A 16133-nucleotide genomic window follows, 5' to 3' on the forward strand; every position below is an offset into this window, starting at 1 on the left:
GCCAACCGTGCGCCGCTTCCGCTGACGTCCGCCCCGACACGTGGATCCAAGATGGCGGCGTCGGCGGCGATGGTGAGTGCGGCGGCCCCAGTGGCCGGCGGGGCCCGGTCCGGTCCCGTCCCGGTGCGGTTCCGTGTCTGCCCTCGTCTCCTCCTCGGCCTCTCCCGGGCCCGGCCGTGCGTGGGCCAGGCGGCCCGGCCCGGGGCGCTGCGAGGGGGGGCTCCGCGTCGGGCCTGCACCGCGCTGGGAGGGATGCGGCGCCCGGCCCGCAGCCCCGCGCCCTCCCCTCGCCCTGTCCCCGCGGGTTGCGCCGGTCCCAGGCCGGGGAAGGCTCCCCGGTTCCGTCTGGGACTCCCCGGGGGTGTCCGGACGGCGGCTGGCGGCCTCACCGAAGGAGGGGACGGATGAGCGGGGGGGGGGACAGAGCTCGGGCCGCCGCTCGGTGCCCGCGGGCCCGGCGGGGCGGAGCGGGTCCCTGCCTCGGCAGCAAAACCGGCTCCGATTCCACGAGGAACGGGGTTGTCCGGGAAGAGGGACGCGGGGGTGGGAGGTGGGGGCACGGCCGCGGCGTGAGCCGAGGTTTTGGGCGTCCTCGTTTGTCAGGAGCACCGGGCAACCTTTTCTTTCCCCGTGCGGTTCTCTCGAAGGGAAGTGTTGGCCTGAACCAGGTGCTTATGCCAAGCAAAGAGGCTGGGTTGTTTTTTTTTTTGCATGCGGTTTTCGCAAGCGTTTGGCAGCGGTTATCGACTTGGGGCGCGAGCGGCCGCTTCACCTCCCCGCGCCTCAGCATCTCTGTTATTATTACTGAGTTATTCCCTGAATCCTTGGAGAGCTGAAGGTGTTTCTGGTGGGAATTTGCTAAGGTAGGCGAGCATCAGTGCCACCTCACGGAGGAGGAAATGAGCTGCTCAGATGTTAATTATCTGCCTGAAGTTTTGTAGTAGAAAAAATGAATTTTCCTCCTTGCTTTTGTAGAAGGATCGGTGTTGTAAGAATAGCTGTATGAATAAGTGATGTGTGCTGATACAAAGGTCGCTGTTGGCCAGGGTGGGGGATGTGAGGTGACTCATGTAGCCCAAAGATTGGCAGAAGCTGGAAGGGAGATTGGAAGAGCAGAGGTTTTAATTTCTTTTGCTTTAAGCATCTTCAAACTCTGCTGGCTTTCTCCCAGGCAGGGAGGAGGGAGTGCCTGAGCTGGCTTTGAGAGCTGAAGATGGTCCTACTGGGAATTTCCTTGTAGCCTTCTCTTTTATGAAAGGCAGAGAAGACTGCTAACAGCTCTCCTGGTGTCAAAGGAGCTCTCTGAAATCAATGTGAATGCAGCACTTGTCTCCTTTCGAAAGGCTTTCAGTGACTCCTCCGAGTGCAAGGGTGAGCTGGGTAGAGATGCAATAAAGATGAGCTTGTCCAAACAGTTGTCAAGAACATCTAACGAGGCAGCCCTTGAAAAAGGGAGGCAAGTGTCAGGCTGGCATCTCAGAGGGGCTGAAGAGCAGGTGCCGTTAGCACTATGCATGTCCTGTTAATGTGCCCGAGGGTGGAGTAAATGTTACATGTGGAAGAGCTTCAGTTTGCTCTGTTACGTGTGGATTTTTTTTCCTCCCACAAAGTAGTGGGTTATGTCGTCCCTCCCTTTCTGTCACCGTATTAAAAAGTTTTGGTGAGTAGAACGGGATATCGGAGCTTTGTGAATCTGGCTGGACAAATGGCTCTGCGTAGGTTGCGTTTTCCCTCTTTTTCTTCAAAACTGCCTTTGAAAGTTAAAAGCTCTTGCTTATGGCTGTTTGATGTCCTTCTTGCCCTTTTCTGCAGAAAAGAAGTGGGACTATGTCCATCGTCTCATTCATATGATACTCATGGTTGTCACTTCCTACTTCCTTTTCCTCCCTTTGAGCAAATACTGTATCATGTTCTTAAGTTCATATGTGGATTATGGAACTGTAAGACTTAAACCAGCCCTGATACAGTACCAGCCCTATAAACATGCTTGCAGAATGCTTGAAATTGCTGCTGCTCAAAGGTTTCTTCAAGTTGTTGGTCTGTAGAAAAAAAACTCTTGTCAGTGACCTGGGCAGGGATGTTCTGGATGCAAATGGCCCAGCCATAGGTCCTCTGGGTTACATGAGATGCCTTGGCGGCGTGCCACAGGGAAAAGCTTCTTGTCGGCTTCTGTTTCCCCCTTCCCTTAAATAAATGTTGGAGTTCAGGCTCTGGCAGTGGTAGCCTCCGGGACTGCAAGCCATAGGGAAGCACACACAGTTGCGTGGTAATGGCATAAATGCACATTGTAGGCTTTCTTTGCGCTTGGTCAGGCTGGGATTTAGCTAAACAATTGCTCTGTTTTGGCCACATGTTTTGTAAATCTTTTGTGAATTCACAGAAAATGGCAATATTCTTTAAGTCTTTCTAAATGAGATAAATCAGAGAAACTGTGTCCTGGAATTGCTTGCAAGTATCAAGTGTAGTGATAATTATCCAGAAATACCTTCTCAGAGAGGGTTTGTGTGCGAACTTCTGTTCTCATTGCTGCGCACAGGACAAGAAATACTGTTAGAATGGCTGCAAGGAAGGTTTGAGTTAATTTATTCTTATAGCTAAGTGCTCCATTCTAAAGTTAATTACAGGAATAGATTTTCAAAATCTTTCCAGAGAGATGCCGCAGACTTGAGGATAGTTGCTGTTGCCCCTAGGAGACGGGTCTGCCGAGTTACGTGACGATGGGGAGAGCGGCTGGTGCCTGCTGCTCTGAGGGGTTGTTAGTGTAGCTGTGCTTGCAGCAGTGCTGGCAGTGTCCTGCCTGCACCGTGCCCAATGTTCCCGGGGTGACGCTCTCTGCCTGGTCTCGTGCCGTGATTTCCCCAGGCTACATTCCACCAGTGCGAGAGAGAGACCTGAGTGTGACTTCCGTCGGGGTCCTGTGTGCAGAAGGAACACAGTGGCATTTGAAATTTATTTTCTTTTTTGAGAGAAAGAACTTTGCTTTCCTTCAGCAGGCTTTTTGCACGTGATAGATCACTTCAGTGTGAGTAGTGCTTCTCACCAGGCACTGTGATTTGGAGGATAGGGGGAGGAGGAGTTGATTGTACTTCTGCAGTTAATTCTCTCATTTAGGTCATATTCTCCTAAGAAAGGGTCTCTTGCCAGTATGTGTCTGCAGGTACACATATAGTACAATAATTATTTTTGTCTACATGCAGCTGGGTTTTTCTTGATCTGGAGTTGTGCATATTTGTTGTGCTACTTATTGCTTCGTTCTATGATTTCCTGGCACCACAGATACAAGACAAGATACAAGACACATGCATGTGTTTTGAAATGTAAGTAATTGGTAAAGGCCACGAAGAAGGTGTCTCCTGTCTGCTGGAAGTCTGTGCCTCACCAGGGCTCCGTGACTGAACTAAAGCAGAGCTCCGTCCTGCGAGTTTTGACCTTGCGTAGGAGATAACTGAGCTTGCAGGCATCTTCCAAATGAGATGACTGCCCATGAGTTATGCAGATGTTTTGGCATGTGTCCGTGTTGTCATTGCTAAACTGCTGCCTTCATTTGGAGATGATGAAGCATATCTGTCAATACGAAAGCAAAGATCCTGATAAGAAAGGCCCTGGCTTCAGCCTACGCGTGCTCCATTGGATGTGAGCTGCCAGGTTAGGAACGTGCGCTGGGCATTTCCTTCAAATTTCGCTTCCAACGCTCCCCCCACCTGTTGCATAGCAGCATTCCCATTTCTTGCTACCAAATGTTTTTTCCTGGCAAGGCTTTCCGTAGCCCCCTCTTGTCTTTTCTGTTGCCTGGTGCTGCCTGAGTCATCGTCATCTGTATTCAAAGAGCCTAATTTCTGCCAAAGGTGTCATCAAAAATTTCATCTTCTACATGCTTGCATGTCTCCCGAGCGCCTTCTGAAGTTCTGTCCTTATCTTGTCACCTTGCAAGCTCTTCAGGGCAAGGATGGCACCGGTGTGGTTTTGGTTTTTATTAAGTAATATCATGCTGTGTATTTCTGGCACTTCAGTGGCAAACAAAGCGGATAATTGCTACAGGTCACTGGCTGCTGTAGAGCATGATGTAGGACAAGAGTGCTGTTCCCTTCTGGTGCTTCACCTGCCCGGGAGACCTTTTCCTACTTGGTTGGAGAGTCACAGAGCACTCTCTTACAAGATCGGAGAAGGCAAAATTCAGTGAAGCACAGAAAACAAGCCCCACATTGTTTCAAAGTAGATCAGTATTAAGTCCAAGCAATTTTAAAAAGAGTGCTTGCCAGTTACTTTCCAGGTGAGGCTCTTGCCTGCTCTAACTGCATTAAGCTGTGCTTAGAATAGATTTTAAAATCTCCCTTGTAAGCCAAAAAGATGTATCTGATAATTTAGTATTAACACATTTTATGTAGGTGCCTAGCATTTGCATTTTAAATACATTTTAGATTAAAAAAACTCCAATATTTATGACTTTTTTTCCATCCTGCTCAGTGCCAGCAATTCTGGATGCTCTATTGACCCTTGCTGGTGTCTGGGCCAAATGTACCTTACTAGCCTCAGAATAAGGCAAAAGGAAGGTGATGAAGAAGGGTGTGTGGGAGCAGTAAACATGGATTTATTATTTCCCCCCCCCCCCCCCCCCCGCCGACCTGATGAAGGATCTCTGTGATAGAGCTGCTTTTTGTCCACACCTGGCTTGTGACTGTCAAGCTGTTGAACGTTTCCTCTGGTGTTGTGTGTGTGCTGACTGTGCTCCAGTGCTGCGCTGAGAAAGATGCTGTGGCTGTAGCAGCATAGCAGCCTGCCCCTTCCAGCCAGGAGGAGCAGTGCTGTTGGCAGTGCCGGTGCCCTGGGGTCTGTGTCTGTGCCCAGAGCTCCTGCCAGCCGCTCTCTGGGTCCCGGATCCCGTCTTCCTTCCACCTTCCCCATGGATCACTGCTGACAGGGAGCAGCCATGTGGGGGCTGGCTGTTTGGGATGGGCTCCATGGGTGGCTGCCGGGAGCCTGGATCTCGGCATGTTTTCCCCTCTGCTGCCCGTGGTATCTGGCTTGTATCCGCAAGCTGATCTTGTGTTTAATTCCCTCGTGGCCTGCCCAGACGTTGTTAACTGGTGGGAGGGTAGTGCTGAACCCTGGGCCCTGCTGAGCCAGGGCAGGCATTGGGCTGGTGGTGGCTCGTTTCAGCCCAAGCCTGTCTCACTTGGTCAGTCTGTTTCCTCTCCCTTTTCCCTTCTATATTTGTCTTCCCACCCTTGATTGCAGAGCTCCTGCATGTAGGTGGAAGGGCAGTAGGTCATGGAGACCGACTCTGCCTGCCCTGCCGAGGACATGCAGAGGAAGGCAGCAACTGAGTTTATTATTGCTGCAGGATTAGCTTGAGAGTTGTCCCAAACCAGACTCCAGGTTGTGTCTGGTTTTCCAATGGTCCTGTACACGCAGGGAGTTTAGGAGAATGGGCTGAAGCTAGTAATACAATGAGATTATACTAGAGCTGATATTCTAATCCAGCCAAGCTGCTGCTGTCTTTTAATACTCTTTAAAGCTCAATTTTCATTTCACAGCCTTCCTGCTCGAGCTTGAGCTGGGCTGCGTTACTGGAGGTAACGGTAGGGACTGAGGAGGCAGCAAAGTCCATTAAAGGGTTTGCTGCTGCTGCTGGTGTACGGGCTCTGGTTTGTGTTGGAGCCCCCATGGAAGTGATTGAACCTTCCAGCCTGACCCGTCTCCCCGCTCCCTGAAAAAGGGGTGAAAACTTTTGCCGTGTTACTGAGCTGTGTTGTGGCCCGAAGGGGTGACGAAAGAAGAGTGGAATAGGAGGGAGCAGTGATGTGACCATCCCTTTGGATGCAGCAAGGAGTTAGTTTGGTGTCAGACCTTACTCTATAACTACTCTACTACCGCAGGTAGCGGCACGTGAGCATCAGTCCCTAAGTGGCTACAGGGTAAATCCTAACGAGCAGAGCTGACAGAAATCCAGTGCCAAGGCTACGGCCCTCTTCTCTAGTAATCCATGGCGTTTTCTAATACGGGTGTTAGATGGGTGGGAGTAGAAAAGTCAGATGACAGCCTGCTAGATGAAGCATGTTACAGATAAGTGCATTTTCCTGTGGCTGAGCAAAGCCATTGTTTTCCTAATTGCAGATGAAGAGACACACAGAGTGGAAAATGATTTGATGAGAGTCACAAAACAAGGTTAAGAATAGTTTTTCTGAATTTGATTTGTGTTTAATCGCCTGACTGTACAGCCTTTCTAATGTCTGGGATGGACACTTTCAGTGTTGTTGCCCATCTCTGCTGTTGTTCCCATGTTTCTGTTTTGTTTTTAATGTTTCTTCTCCTTTCTTCAGGAAAGGCTAAGATATACGCTGGTCTTGCTGTTGTTGCTGCATGGTACAAACTCTTTCTATGTACCTGGTGTGGCTCCTATCAACTTCCACCGCAATGATCCTGTAGAAATAAAGGTAGGATGAACTTAGATGGAACTTAGATAGAATGTTAGTCTGTTTGGTTTGGGTTTACTTGTGTTTTGGTTTTTTCCTTCTTTATCTCACAGCAGCTAAGTGGGACTAGAAAGTAAAATTTGGGGATCCTGTTACTGAAATTTTGGGGACAGGTATTTTATCTTTTTCACAACATTCATGTAGGGTGTTGGGTGTAAGCAGCCCTCAAGTGGTCACTGTCATCACCTTACCCTGCAGTTCCCAACACGATTCTCTTTCTTACTTCTGATATCTTCTACCAAATTCCTTCAGCAGTTGCACCAAAGTCCTCAAGATGTTGCTCTGTTTGGGAAAAGAGTCCTCCTTCTCACTGTAGCTTTGAAGTGAATTAATCAGAGATTTTTTCTCCAGCATTATACTGACTCTTAAAGTGCTTATAGAAGGTGGGCCTTTAGGTGGTAGGTGAATGGTAGAATAAAGAAGTGGTTCAAGTCAGACGTTTTCAATTTTCTCTTCTACCCAGTTTGCTCATGTTGTGTCTTCAAGTCAAGTGAAATCCATGGTAAGCCCTTTCCAAGTGCAGGCCTTTGTCCTTGAGCGTTGCAGATCTTACAACCCAGGCTTGCTGAAGAGCTGTTCCTGTGCAGTATTGCTGGTAGTGAATGATAGAACTGCTTCACCCGTACAGGAGGAAGCCAGGCTTTGTTTCCAGACATCAGCAATTTATAGCCCATTTAATTTATTTTTCTAAAGCTGTGGCCTCTTGTCTCAGCAAAATCCAGCACCCTTGGGGATGGTGAGGTTGGCTGCTCCCACTTGAAGCACAACACAATTTTCTCTTTGGCCACAGGCTGCCAGACGTAGGCTATTTTTAAGCAAATGAGACTTGCCTGTGGCTACAGTAAGCTTCCCAGAAGAAGGGGGTATTGGAATGGCTGTTCTCAAAGGGATTTCATGGGCCAAATGCTTCCTCAAGTGATAAGGCAAGTCAGCGTGTTTGCCAGCGCTCTTCCAATAAATGAGCTTGGCTGCGTTACAAAATGCTTCTGTTTTTCGGAGCAACTGTGGCCTTGGCTATCATGGTATGTCTTTGCACTTCCCTTGTGCCATGTGATTTGTGGGAACTCTCCAGAAATGTTTGGGTTTTGTCATCATCCATTGTCTTCCCAATCTGATGGCTCTCTGGCTTTCCTTACAGAGATAAAAATTGCTGAACTCTTCATATCATTAGAGGCCAGACCTCTAGGTCCAGTGTGACATGATTTTTTATATTTTTTTTTTTTTGAGGAAATAACTGCAGTCTTGTATGAAATGGGACTCTTGAATCTCTTTTGAGCTCTTTGTTGTTTCTTAGGACTCCACTGAGCCATAAATTTGTGAAACCAATCCACCATACTTCTTTCTTCAAGTGTTTCTCTGTTTGTGAATGAACTGCTACTAAATTGTAGTGTAGAGAATGAATAACTAGGAATTGTGCAAAAGGAAAGAAAGCTGGAGCTCTGTTCTCCCAGGAATATGTCTCCCTTTTTTTTTTATTTTTTTATTTTTTATTTAACAGCTTCCAAAAATGAGCTTTATGGGAGGTATCCTGAAGTAAGCTTCAGCTCTTGGCTGATGCTGAGAGGATAGGAAACTATCTGAGTTCTTTCATGGGGATAATCCTTCCATTTTTCCTCCAGGCTGTGAAGCTCACTAGCTCACGAACCCAGCTACCATATGAGTACTACTCGTTGCCCTTCTGCCAGCCCACCAAGATAACATACAAGGCTGAGAATCTTGGTACGTATCTGTTGAACAGCATGTTCCCCAGCAGTAAGTGGGCTGCCACTTATGCGCTGTGTGAGGGTGTGTTTACAGGAGTAAAAGCAACTGCAAATGTCATATCTAACAAACTGTTTGTGGAGAGCCTGCTTCCTCTAATTTGTTATATGCTGGCTGTTTGCAAACTAGGATGTCTATATATTGGAAAGAGGAAGCACCTTTCCAGAAGGAGGGCATGTAACCTGCTTCATAAATAGAGCTCAATACTTCCAATAAAATAGCTTAACTATCCTTCAATCTTATCCTTGCATCTGTGGTAACAAAGGAGACTTGCTGTCATCGTTCCAGCTGTACATTGCGCTGCCAACCCAGTGGCAAGAAGCCTGGCAGTCTTTCACCCTGCCCTTATTTTCCTGTTTTCCAGGTGAGGTTCTTCGGGGGGACCGAATTGTAAATACACCTTTCCAGGTTTCCATGAACGTGGAGAAGAAATGTGAAGTTCTGTGCAACTTTCCCAATAAACCAGTCACTCTGACAGTGGAGCAGAGCAAGCTGATCGCTGAGCGGATCAGGGAAGATTACTATGTACATCTGTGAGTCATCTCGAGTGTGGGTTTATGTCAGTAGGGATTCTGTATTGTGGACAAATTTGATCTGAAATCTGTGTTTTCAGCATTGCTGATAACCTCCCTGTGGCAACACGGCTGGAGTTTTATTCCAATCGTGAGGAAGAGGAGAAGAAGAAGGAGAAGGATGTGCAGTTTGAGCATGGATACAGGCTTGGGTTTATGGACGGTAACAAGGTAGAGAATCTAGATGCTGTCTGAGGGGTGCCCGGAGGAGATCTGGGTGGTTGTCAGAGGGCTTTAGAAGTCTACAAGAGAGTATGAGTATTGGGAATGCAACCAAAAGGTTTTATAAAGAGTGGAAATATGTGAGAGAGGTTTCTTGTTGGAAGAAGGGAGTAGGTGCTGGACTACTGGTACAATAGCCAAGAGTCCTAGCTTTGACTCGCTGTATAATGTTGGACAACTGCATGTGGTGGTTTCCCCTCAGTAGGACAAAGGCAACATACCCCCAAACTGGCTAATCTTTAATGGTCTTGGAGAATCTTGTATTTAAAAAAAAAAAAAGTGTTTTTTTGAGGAAAAGCTGCTTAAGTTTGCAAATGGAAACTTAGCATGTGTATTCTTGCAGCTATTTTCCATGATTGTGTGCCCTAAGATTAGCTGTTTGACTTAACAGACACATCTCATTATCATACTCAAGTGTTCAGTTGCACACGGAGCTCTAATCGCTTGAGCCTAAGGTCTTACAGGTGAAAGAATCTGCTGTGCCAGCTTGGGGTTGCTGTACTTTGTTCATGTAATAGGTGATGTAGAGCCTTTTGAAAGTGCAAGCTTAGGACAGCTGTGGGTCCCCTCGGACTCTGGGTAATGTATGTCTGCCTGGTAGAAAAAGCAGACAGGAAACTCGGGGTTGTAGCTGCTGAGGTCTTTCCAATCTAAATTTGGCGATTCTGCTGCCACTGAATGCATGGTTGAGATGTGACATAGAATGATATTTTCCAGGCCAGAAATAGACTAAAACATTGTCCCTGATGCCTGGAGTGGTTGAGGTGTTACCTTTTCAACATCTATTCTCTCCTCTTGTTCTTTTAGCCTTAGAAAGTGTTAGCCTGATCTTGCTCTGTAGCACAGTGCATCTGGAACAGTTGGAGTCTTTAGTTTTCTGCACTGAAGCTGCTTTCTAAACTTTGCCTGTTCCTTCCTTGGGGTGCTAACTTTTTATTTAATGTCAATCCGTTTTAGTTCTACCTGCACAACCACCTCTCCTTCATACTTTACTACCACAGAGAGGATGTGGAAGAGAACCAGGAGCCCACCTACAGGGTTGTACGCTTTGAAGTGATTCCCCAAAGTATTAAACTAGAAGGTAAGAGATTCTTAGGGAGGGGAGCAAGGGAGAAGAATCTCTTGTAGGGCCAAGAGTTGAATGCCAGTGATGTATCAGGGTGCCAGTTGTTGCTTTCGCAACTGGTCTTGGGGCGCAGAAATGAGAGAGTCCAAACTATAAGAACAATAAACCCCTTTGTTATTAAGGAAGTACCAACAATAGAATACCAACCATTTCAATACTTGAAATGCAATCTGTGGAAAATTAATTTGTATAAAAAGATCCGAGTTTGAGGGTTTGGGGTTAGTTTTTGGTTTTGGTTTTTTTTTTTTGCAGTGTCATCTAGCATGAAGTATGCATGGCATCTAGCTCTTTTTGTGGCCCAGATTTCCCCCACTGGGACACTACCTGCTAGTCCAGAGACCTACAGAATGTTTGGAACTGTTCTAGGGGGATCGAGTTTCAAAAAGAATGGTTAGGGGGAAAACAGTGAACCCTACCTCAGTGAACCCAACGTGAAACAGGCGTCTTGAAGGGAAGTTGCTCATCGTGCATATCATCACGTGCAACTCTCCTCTGGCAGCAGCAGGCTCTGCTGGAGAGGTCTTGTTTCTCAGCGTGTCACGTGGAATTGAGGATTTGTTCATGGTCTAAATCCTTGGCTTCAGAGCCTCTGGCTTTTATCCTTGCAGTTAAGGAAAGTCCTATGTATAGCTTTCCTTAAAGTTTGTTAATAGTGCTCCACTTCTGATCAGAAGAATAGTTTTGCAAACTGCAAAGCAAGTGAGAAAGGAACAAGTGCTTCCTCTGCAGTATTTGGAGTAATTGCAGCCCAGTGCCTTAAGGGTACCTGGGGCCGGGATGGTCAGTGGGAGAGGTGGTGCCTCAAGGGAAGGGCTGACCTAGCATGTGCCATGTTTTCCCTTACAGACTTGAAGGCTGATGAGAAGAGTATGTGCACCCTGCCTGAAGCTACGGGCTCTGCCCCTCAGGAAATAGATCCTTCTAAAGAGAACCAGCTGCTCTTCACCTACTCTGTCCACTGGGAGGTGAGGGAGTAATGGGAAGCTGGCTGGCAGCTCACTACCCCTGGCTGGCTGGCAGTTGATGCTCCAAGTGTCTGTCACAAAGGTGTTGTGGACAATATTGGGGATGTGCTGTTATGAGAAGAACTTTCCCGTTCTTTCAGGAAAGTGACATTAAATGGGCTTCCCGCTGGGACACCTACCTGACCATGAGTGATGTGCAGATTCATTGGTTTTCTATCATTAACTCAGTTGTGGTCGTCTTTTTCCTTTCAGGTGAGTGAGATGTGTGGGATGAAGAAGGCTTTACCATTAATCTGCAGGGAACTTTGTTTAAGCCTCAGCTGCAGGTGGCTCAAGGAGGATGTGGCCATGTCTGAACCTGATCAGAAAGGGCAGGAAACTATCATGAGCACGTAAAACCTCCCTGTTCAGGCAACGCCCCATGGGGTCAGACAGTTACCCACTTCTGCTCTCTGACTGGGGTAGTTGAGGCAGTAGAATGTGGTTAACACACATCTTGCACGTCCATGTTTAAGGAAAAAAAAAACCACAGGAAAGCCGCAGTGCCCCACTCCTGCTGGAATACTGCCTTCCCTACGCCCTGGCGTTTTGTTTCTGTCTTTGCTGAAGCCTGGGGAAGATGGCTAATGACTCAAGGCCTCCTCTCCTAGCCAGCACTGTGTGTTGGTGGGAGCCATTTAGTTACACAGTGTGAGAGCAGCGCAGCCATGTAGGAGCCTCTCCTCTGAGCTAAACTCAGTTTGTGCTTGTTTTCAGGTATTCTCAGCATGATCATCATCCGGACTCTCCGGAAGGACATTGCTAACTACAACAAGGAAGATGACATTGTATGTGTTTGTTCTTGGGGCTGGGATCAAAGCAGGAGGGAAGCACAGATGAGGAGGGATCTATTCTGAAAACTTGGATATATTGTCTCTTTCCTTGCCCCTGGTTTACTTTGAGTCCTGAAGATGAGAGGGGCAGTTCTGTCACGTGCTGTCAGGCCACCTTTGGCTATCTGTGTACAATGGCAGATTACCAGTTCAGATGTCTTCAGACCTAAGTAATGACTGCAGACAGTTCTGTAAATGTGTGCCCTGGCACTGGCAGTTCAGGTCTTAACTGTTTTAAGCCCAAGAGGAAAGAAGTTTCTTAACTAGAGTGATAAAATTCTGTAGAAGAACGAGATACAGGGAAATTAACCTCTTAGGCTATGGTAGGACCTTAATTTCCACTGGCGTATCATAACTAAATAACCTTCTTTTCCTGTTGTTGCTACAGGAAGATACCATGGAGGAATCTGGTTGGAAACTTGTGCATGGAGATGTCTTCAGGCCTCCACAGTATCCTATGATCCTCAGCTCTCTCCTGGGTTCTGGAATTCAGCTCTTCTGTATGATCCTGATTGTCATCTGTAAGTGGCATATGTTGCATGGGGTGGTTGTAACAAGAAGAGGAACAATGCTCAAGGACATTTGTAGCTCCCGTTGACTTCAACCTACGCTCACCTTAGCTTGAGTGAGGTCACATAAGGCTGCTTCCTGTTGCGGGGCTGATCAAGGCGATAGGCCTGTGCTCAGCATTTTGGAGTTTCTAGATAGCATTTCCCAGCTGAAGGCATCTTTTTGTGTTTATATTTCCTGTTATCAAGATAGGAGCCCTGGGTGTTAGTGGGCTGAGAGACATTTGCACGTGTGCCTTGCCTTCTGAGCTGCACCTGCTCAAATCTCTGGGGAAATTGAGGCTAAAGCATGGTCTGTAGCTTGAGATCAAAGCTGTGGCTTCCCCTCTGTGGCCAGTGCTGGAGGCTGTGGATGCATTATGCTTTGAAGGAAATGAGGTCTGTGCAGAAGGCAGAGATTCCAGGCAGCTGTGGTCTGCATATGGGACGGGCCCATGTTCTCCAGATGCTGGCTAGCACACGTACATCAGAGCTGCTGTTCTTCGTCCTTTTTTCCCTCTGTAGTTGTTGCTATGCTGGGGATGCTGTCGCCTTCTAGCCGGGGTGCGTTGATGACTACTGCCTGCTTCCTCTTCATGTTCATGGGGTAGGTGTCTCCTCCACTACTTCCCACAGCAGTGCTGTCCTGCCCACTCCTCCTCTCCCCAACAATGAAAGTTAATTTTCTTTGTCTTGGCTTGTTTCTGTCCAGGGTTTTTGGTGGATTCTTTGCTGGCCGCTTATACCGGACTCTGAAAGGTCATCGATGGAAGAAGGGAGCCTTTTGTGTGAGTCTTGTGGTGTTCTGTGCTGTTTATCCAGGTTTGTTGATGGCAAGATATGTGGATAAGCTCCATGCATATTTGTGAGTAGCTGAACACAGTCTGGCTGTACTGCAGAGATTTGATGTGGATTGAGTCCTCGTAGCTTTACATGAAAGGGCGAATACTAGAGCACGTACTGTAGTAAAGCAAGAGGATTGTCTGAGATCCTCCCCACAGCCCATCTGCTGCGTATTAGTGCTGCAGCAAAAGGGATGCTTCCTCCACACATGCCTTGCCCCAGCAATGGACTCATTAAAGAGAAACATCTGGCTGATTAGTCATGTGTTTTCTCTTAACGTGTGGTTGCTCTTGCAGACAGCTACCCTGTATCCGGGTGTCGTCTTTGGTATCTGCTTCGTCCTGAACTGTTTCATCTGGGGGAAACACTCCTCTGGAGCGGTAGGTACCACCTTCATACCAGAGCCTGCTGGATGGGAGGAGGGTGACTGGGCTGTCAGGGACTTGCTTAGTTTTGCAGTATCTTTCTAAATGTGGGTGTTGATGCAGTGGTCGACTGGAGAGTTGGTCTGGCTGGTGACTGCAGTCTCCAGGGCAGGTGAGCTGTCAGCCTCACTTTTGTGACTCTTGGTGTGATTCCAGGTGCCTTTCCCTACCATGGTGGCCTTGCTCTGCATGTGGTTTGGGATATCCTTACCCTTGGTCTACCTGGGTTACTACTTTGGATTTCGCAAACAGCCATATGACAATCCTGTACGGACAAATCAGATTCCCAGGCAGATCCCAGAGCAGAGGTGGTATATGAATAAATTTGTTGGGTGAGTGATGAGTGTCTAGGAAATACGGTGAGTTAAGCCCCCTCCCCTCAGTCGTCTTGGGTTGCTGAATGTCACCTTCTGCTGGTCTCTGGACACAGACAGATGGCAGATGTTCTTCCTTGAGTAATGTGATATTGGAGACATTCTTGACAATTTTGATGTGGTATGACTGGTGCTATAAAGTGGTATGTGCTCAAAAGTGGGAGCAGCTGTGCCATTTAGTGTGTGAAATTTATTCCAGTAATCTGCAACTGTAGAGCTTTTGCTAGGAGTGCTCTGTGTGGTTACAGGGGACTTTTAATGGCCAGACAGTTATATTGTGCTGCTTACGACTTTTCTTTCTTGCTTTATAGGATTCTCATGGCTGGTATTCTGCCTTTTGGAGCTATGTTCATTGAACTGTTCTTCATTTTCAGTGTAAGCATTTAACCCACTTTGCTCCTGAATAGGATTCCTCTCATGGCAAAGCTTTTGAAAGGGAGGGGGCTTCCACTGGAGCAGTCTCCTATTCTTGTACGTACTGAAGGGGCTAGCAGGTTCCCTCCAGGCCGCTCGGTATTGTTTCCAGAGAGCTGGGCTGTGGGTCTCTTCAGACTGTCCTCTTGCTGAAGACACCCGGAGCTGTCTATGGGACACTCCTTAGTGATTTGAGGGATGATGGTAAAGGTGAGAGCTTCCTGCAACGTTATGTCAAGGAGGGGTCCTGGTCTGAGGCCTGAGCCATTCCAGCTGCTGCCTATTTTTCACCACTTAGGGATGGGGAGGAATTTGCTGCTCCATTGCCAGGGAGATGGAGGGGAATGAACAACCTACCTCAGAGCTGTCTCTGGGAACCTTTTTGCAGCCTGATTCCTCTGAAGTAACACTGTGAAATGCATTAGATCTGTGGTTTTATCTACATGAGGCTGAGGGGCTCCTTGTTTTTCCTTGGGTTAGCTGCTAGAAGTTAGTCTCACGTTCACTGATTGATCACAGTAGCATGGAAACAAATTTCTGCTGTGTCTTTGTTTCAGGCAATCTGGGAGAACCAGTTCTATTACCTTTTTGGCTTTCTCTTCCTGGTGTTTATAATCCTGGTGGTATCATGCTCCCAAATCAGCATTGTCATGGTGTACTTCCAGCTTTGTGCTGAGGTGAGATTTCTGCATTTGTAGTTTCAGTAGCTCAGGGTGCTTGCTCCTGGAAAAGCACAGGTCATGTTATTGCTGCTGCTCAGCAGAAATCTAGTGTGGCCCAGCTTCATGAGTGTGACACCTCTTGACTTCAAGGAGAATTGAAGCTACTTGATTATCTGCTAGGCTGGTAACTGTGGTTTCATATCAGAAATTATGCTGGGAGCAGGGTATTTTGAGCTGACATCTCTTTCCAAAGAAACTATTTCATTCCATCCACATACAAAATGAAATGCAGGGCTGGAGGTGAGCTGTGTTCTTTGGTTGCAGGTGCTATGATACTGACCTGGCTTTGCTTCACTGTCAGTTTTTCATCCTCTTTGTTTGGAAACACTTCTGTGACAAAATAGTTCCCCAGCCCCAAACTGTGGTTTTCCTTTGAAGGAAAATGGGGGCTGTTCTCCCTGTCCCAGAAAGGTCACAGCTCCCCTGAGACAGTGACACAGAAAAAGGAAGCCTGTGGGGTAATGAGGCTTTTTACCCTGTCAGGATTACCGCTGGTGGTGGAGGACCTTCTTGGTGTCTGGAGGATCTGCCTTCTATGTGCTGATCTATGCCATCTTCTACTTTGTGAACAAGGTATTGTTATTCCTCTTGTATGAAAGTGCCACCTTTCTAGAGGAGATGTTTGATTTGGGAAAGGAAATGGTGGGATGCCTAGTCCTAGTCTGTCCCTGTGCCTTGCTAACAGCCCTTCTAGAGGGGAGAGAAGGCTGTAAGTGCCTGAGGCCCCTGCCCGCATTACCTGTGCAGAGCAGCATTCCCTGACCCCACCTCCAAGGGGATCTCTTTGCAGCTGGACAAAAATGAATCAAGTGGAGG

At 47.6% G+C, this 16133-nt stretch overlaps 1 protein-coding gene across 5 annotated transcripts in view; it reads left to right on the top strand.

Annotated features, from left to right (window-relative positions):
• TM9SF4 (transmembrane 9 superfamily member 4) overlaps positions 1–16133 on the top strand; it is a 27928-nt gene continuing 11795 nt past the window's right edge. For all 5 annotated transcript variants that reach the window (XR_012649335.1, XR_012649337.1, XR_012649336.1 and 2 more), the window contains exons 1-17: positions 1–72; positions 6321–6434; positions 8093–8192; positions 8599–8767; positions 8848–8977; positions 9986–10109; positions 11001–11119; positions 11260–11371; positions 11876–11946; positions 12380–12512; positions 13065–13146; positions 13252–13327; positions 13679–13762; positions 13964–14139; positions 14493–14556; positions 15153–15272; positions 15801–15890. Coding sequence is in view for 1 of the 5 variants with exons in the window: in XM_075022124.1 (XP_074878225.1) it covers positions 52–72; positions 6321–6434; positions 8093–8192; positions 8599–8767; positions 8848–8977; positions 9986–10109; positions 11001–11119; positions 11260–11371; positions 11876–11946; positions 12380–12512; positions 13065–13146; positions 13252–13327; positions 13679–13762; positions 13964–14139; positions 14493–14556; positions 15153–15272; positions 15801–15890 (1785 nt within the window). In the remaining 4 variants the exon portion in view is untranslated. The remainder of the gene's footprint in view (positions 73–6320; positions 6435–8092; positions 8193–8598; positions 8768–8847; positions 8978–9985; positions 10110–11000; positions 11120–11259; positions 11372–11875; positions 11947–12379; positions 12513–13064; positions 13147–13251; positions 13328–13678; positions 13763–13963; positions 14140–14492; positions 14557–15152; positions 15273–15800; positions 15891–16133) is intronic.

The sequence above is a fragment of the Buteo buteo genome, chromosome 2 (assembly GCF_964188355.1).
Source record: "Buteo buteo chromosome 2, bButBut1.hap1.1, whole genome shotgun sequence".
Lineage (NCBI taxonomy): Eukaryota > Metazoa > Chordata > Aves > Accipitriformes > Accipitridae > Buteo > Buteo buteo.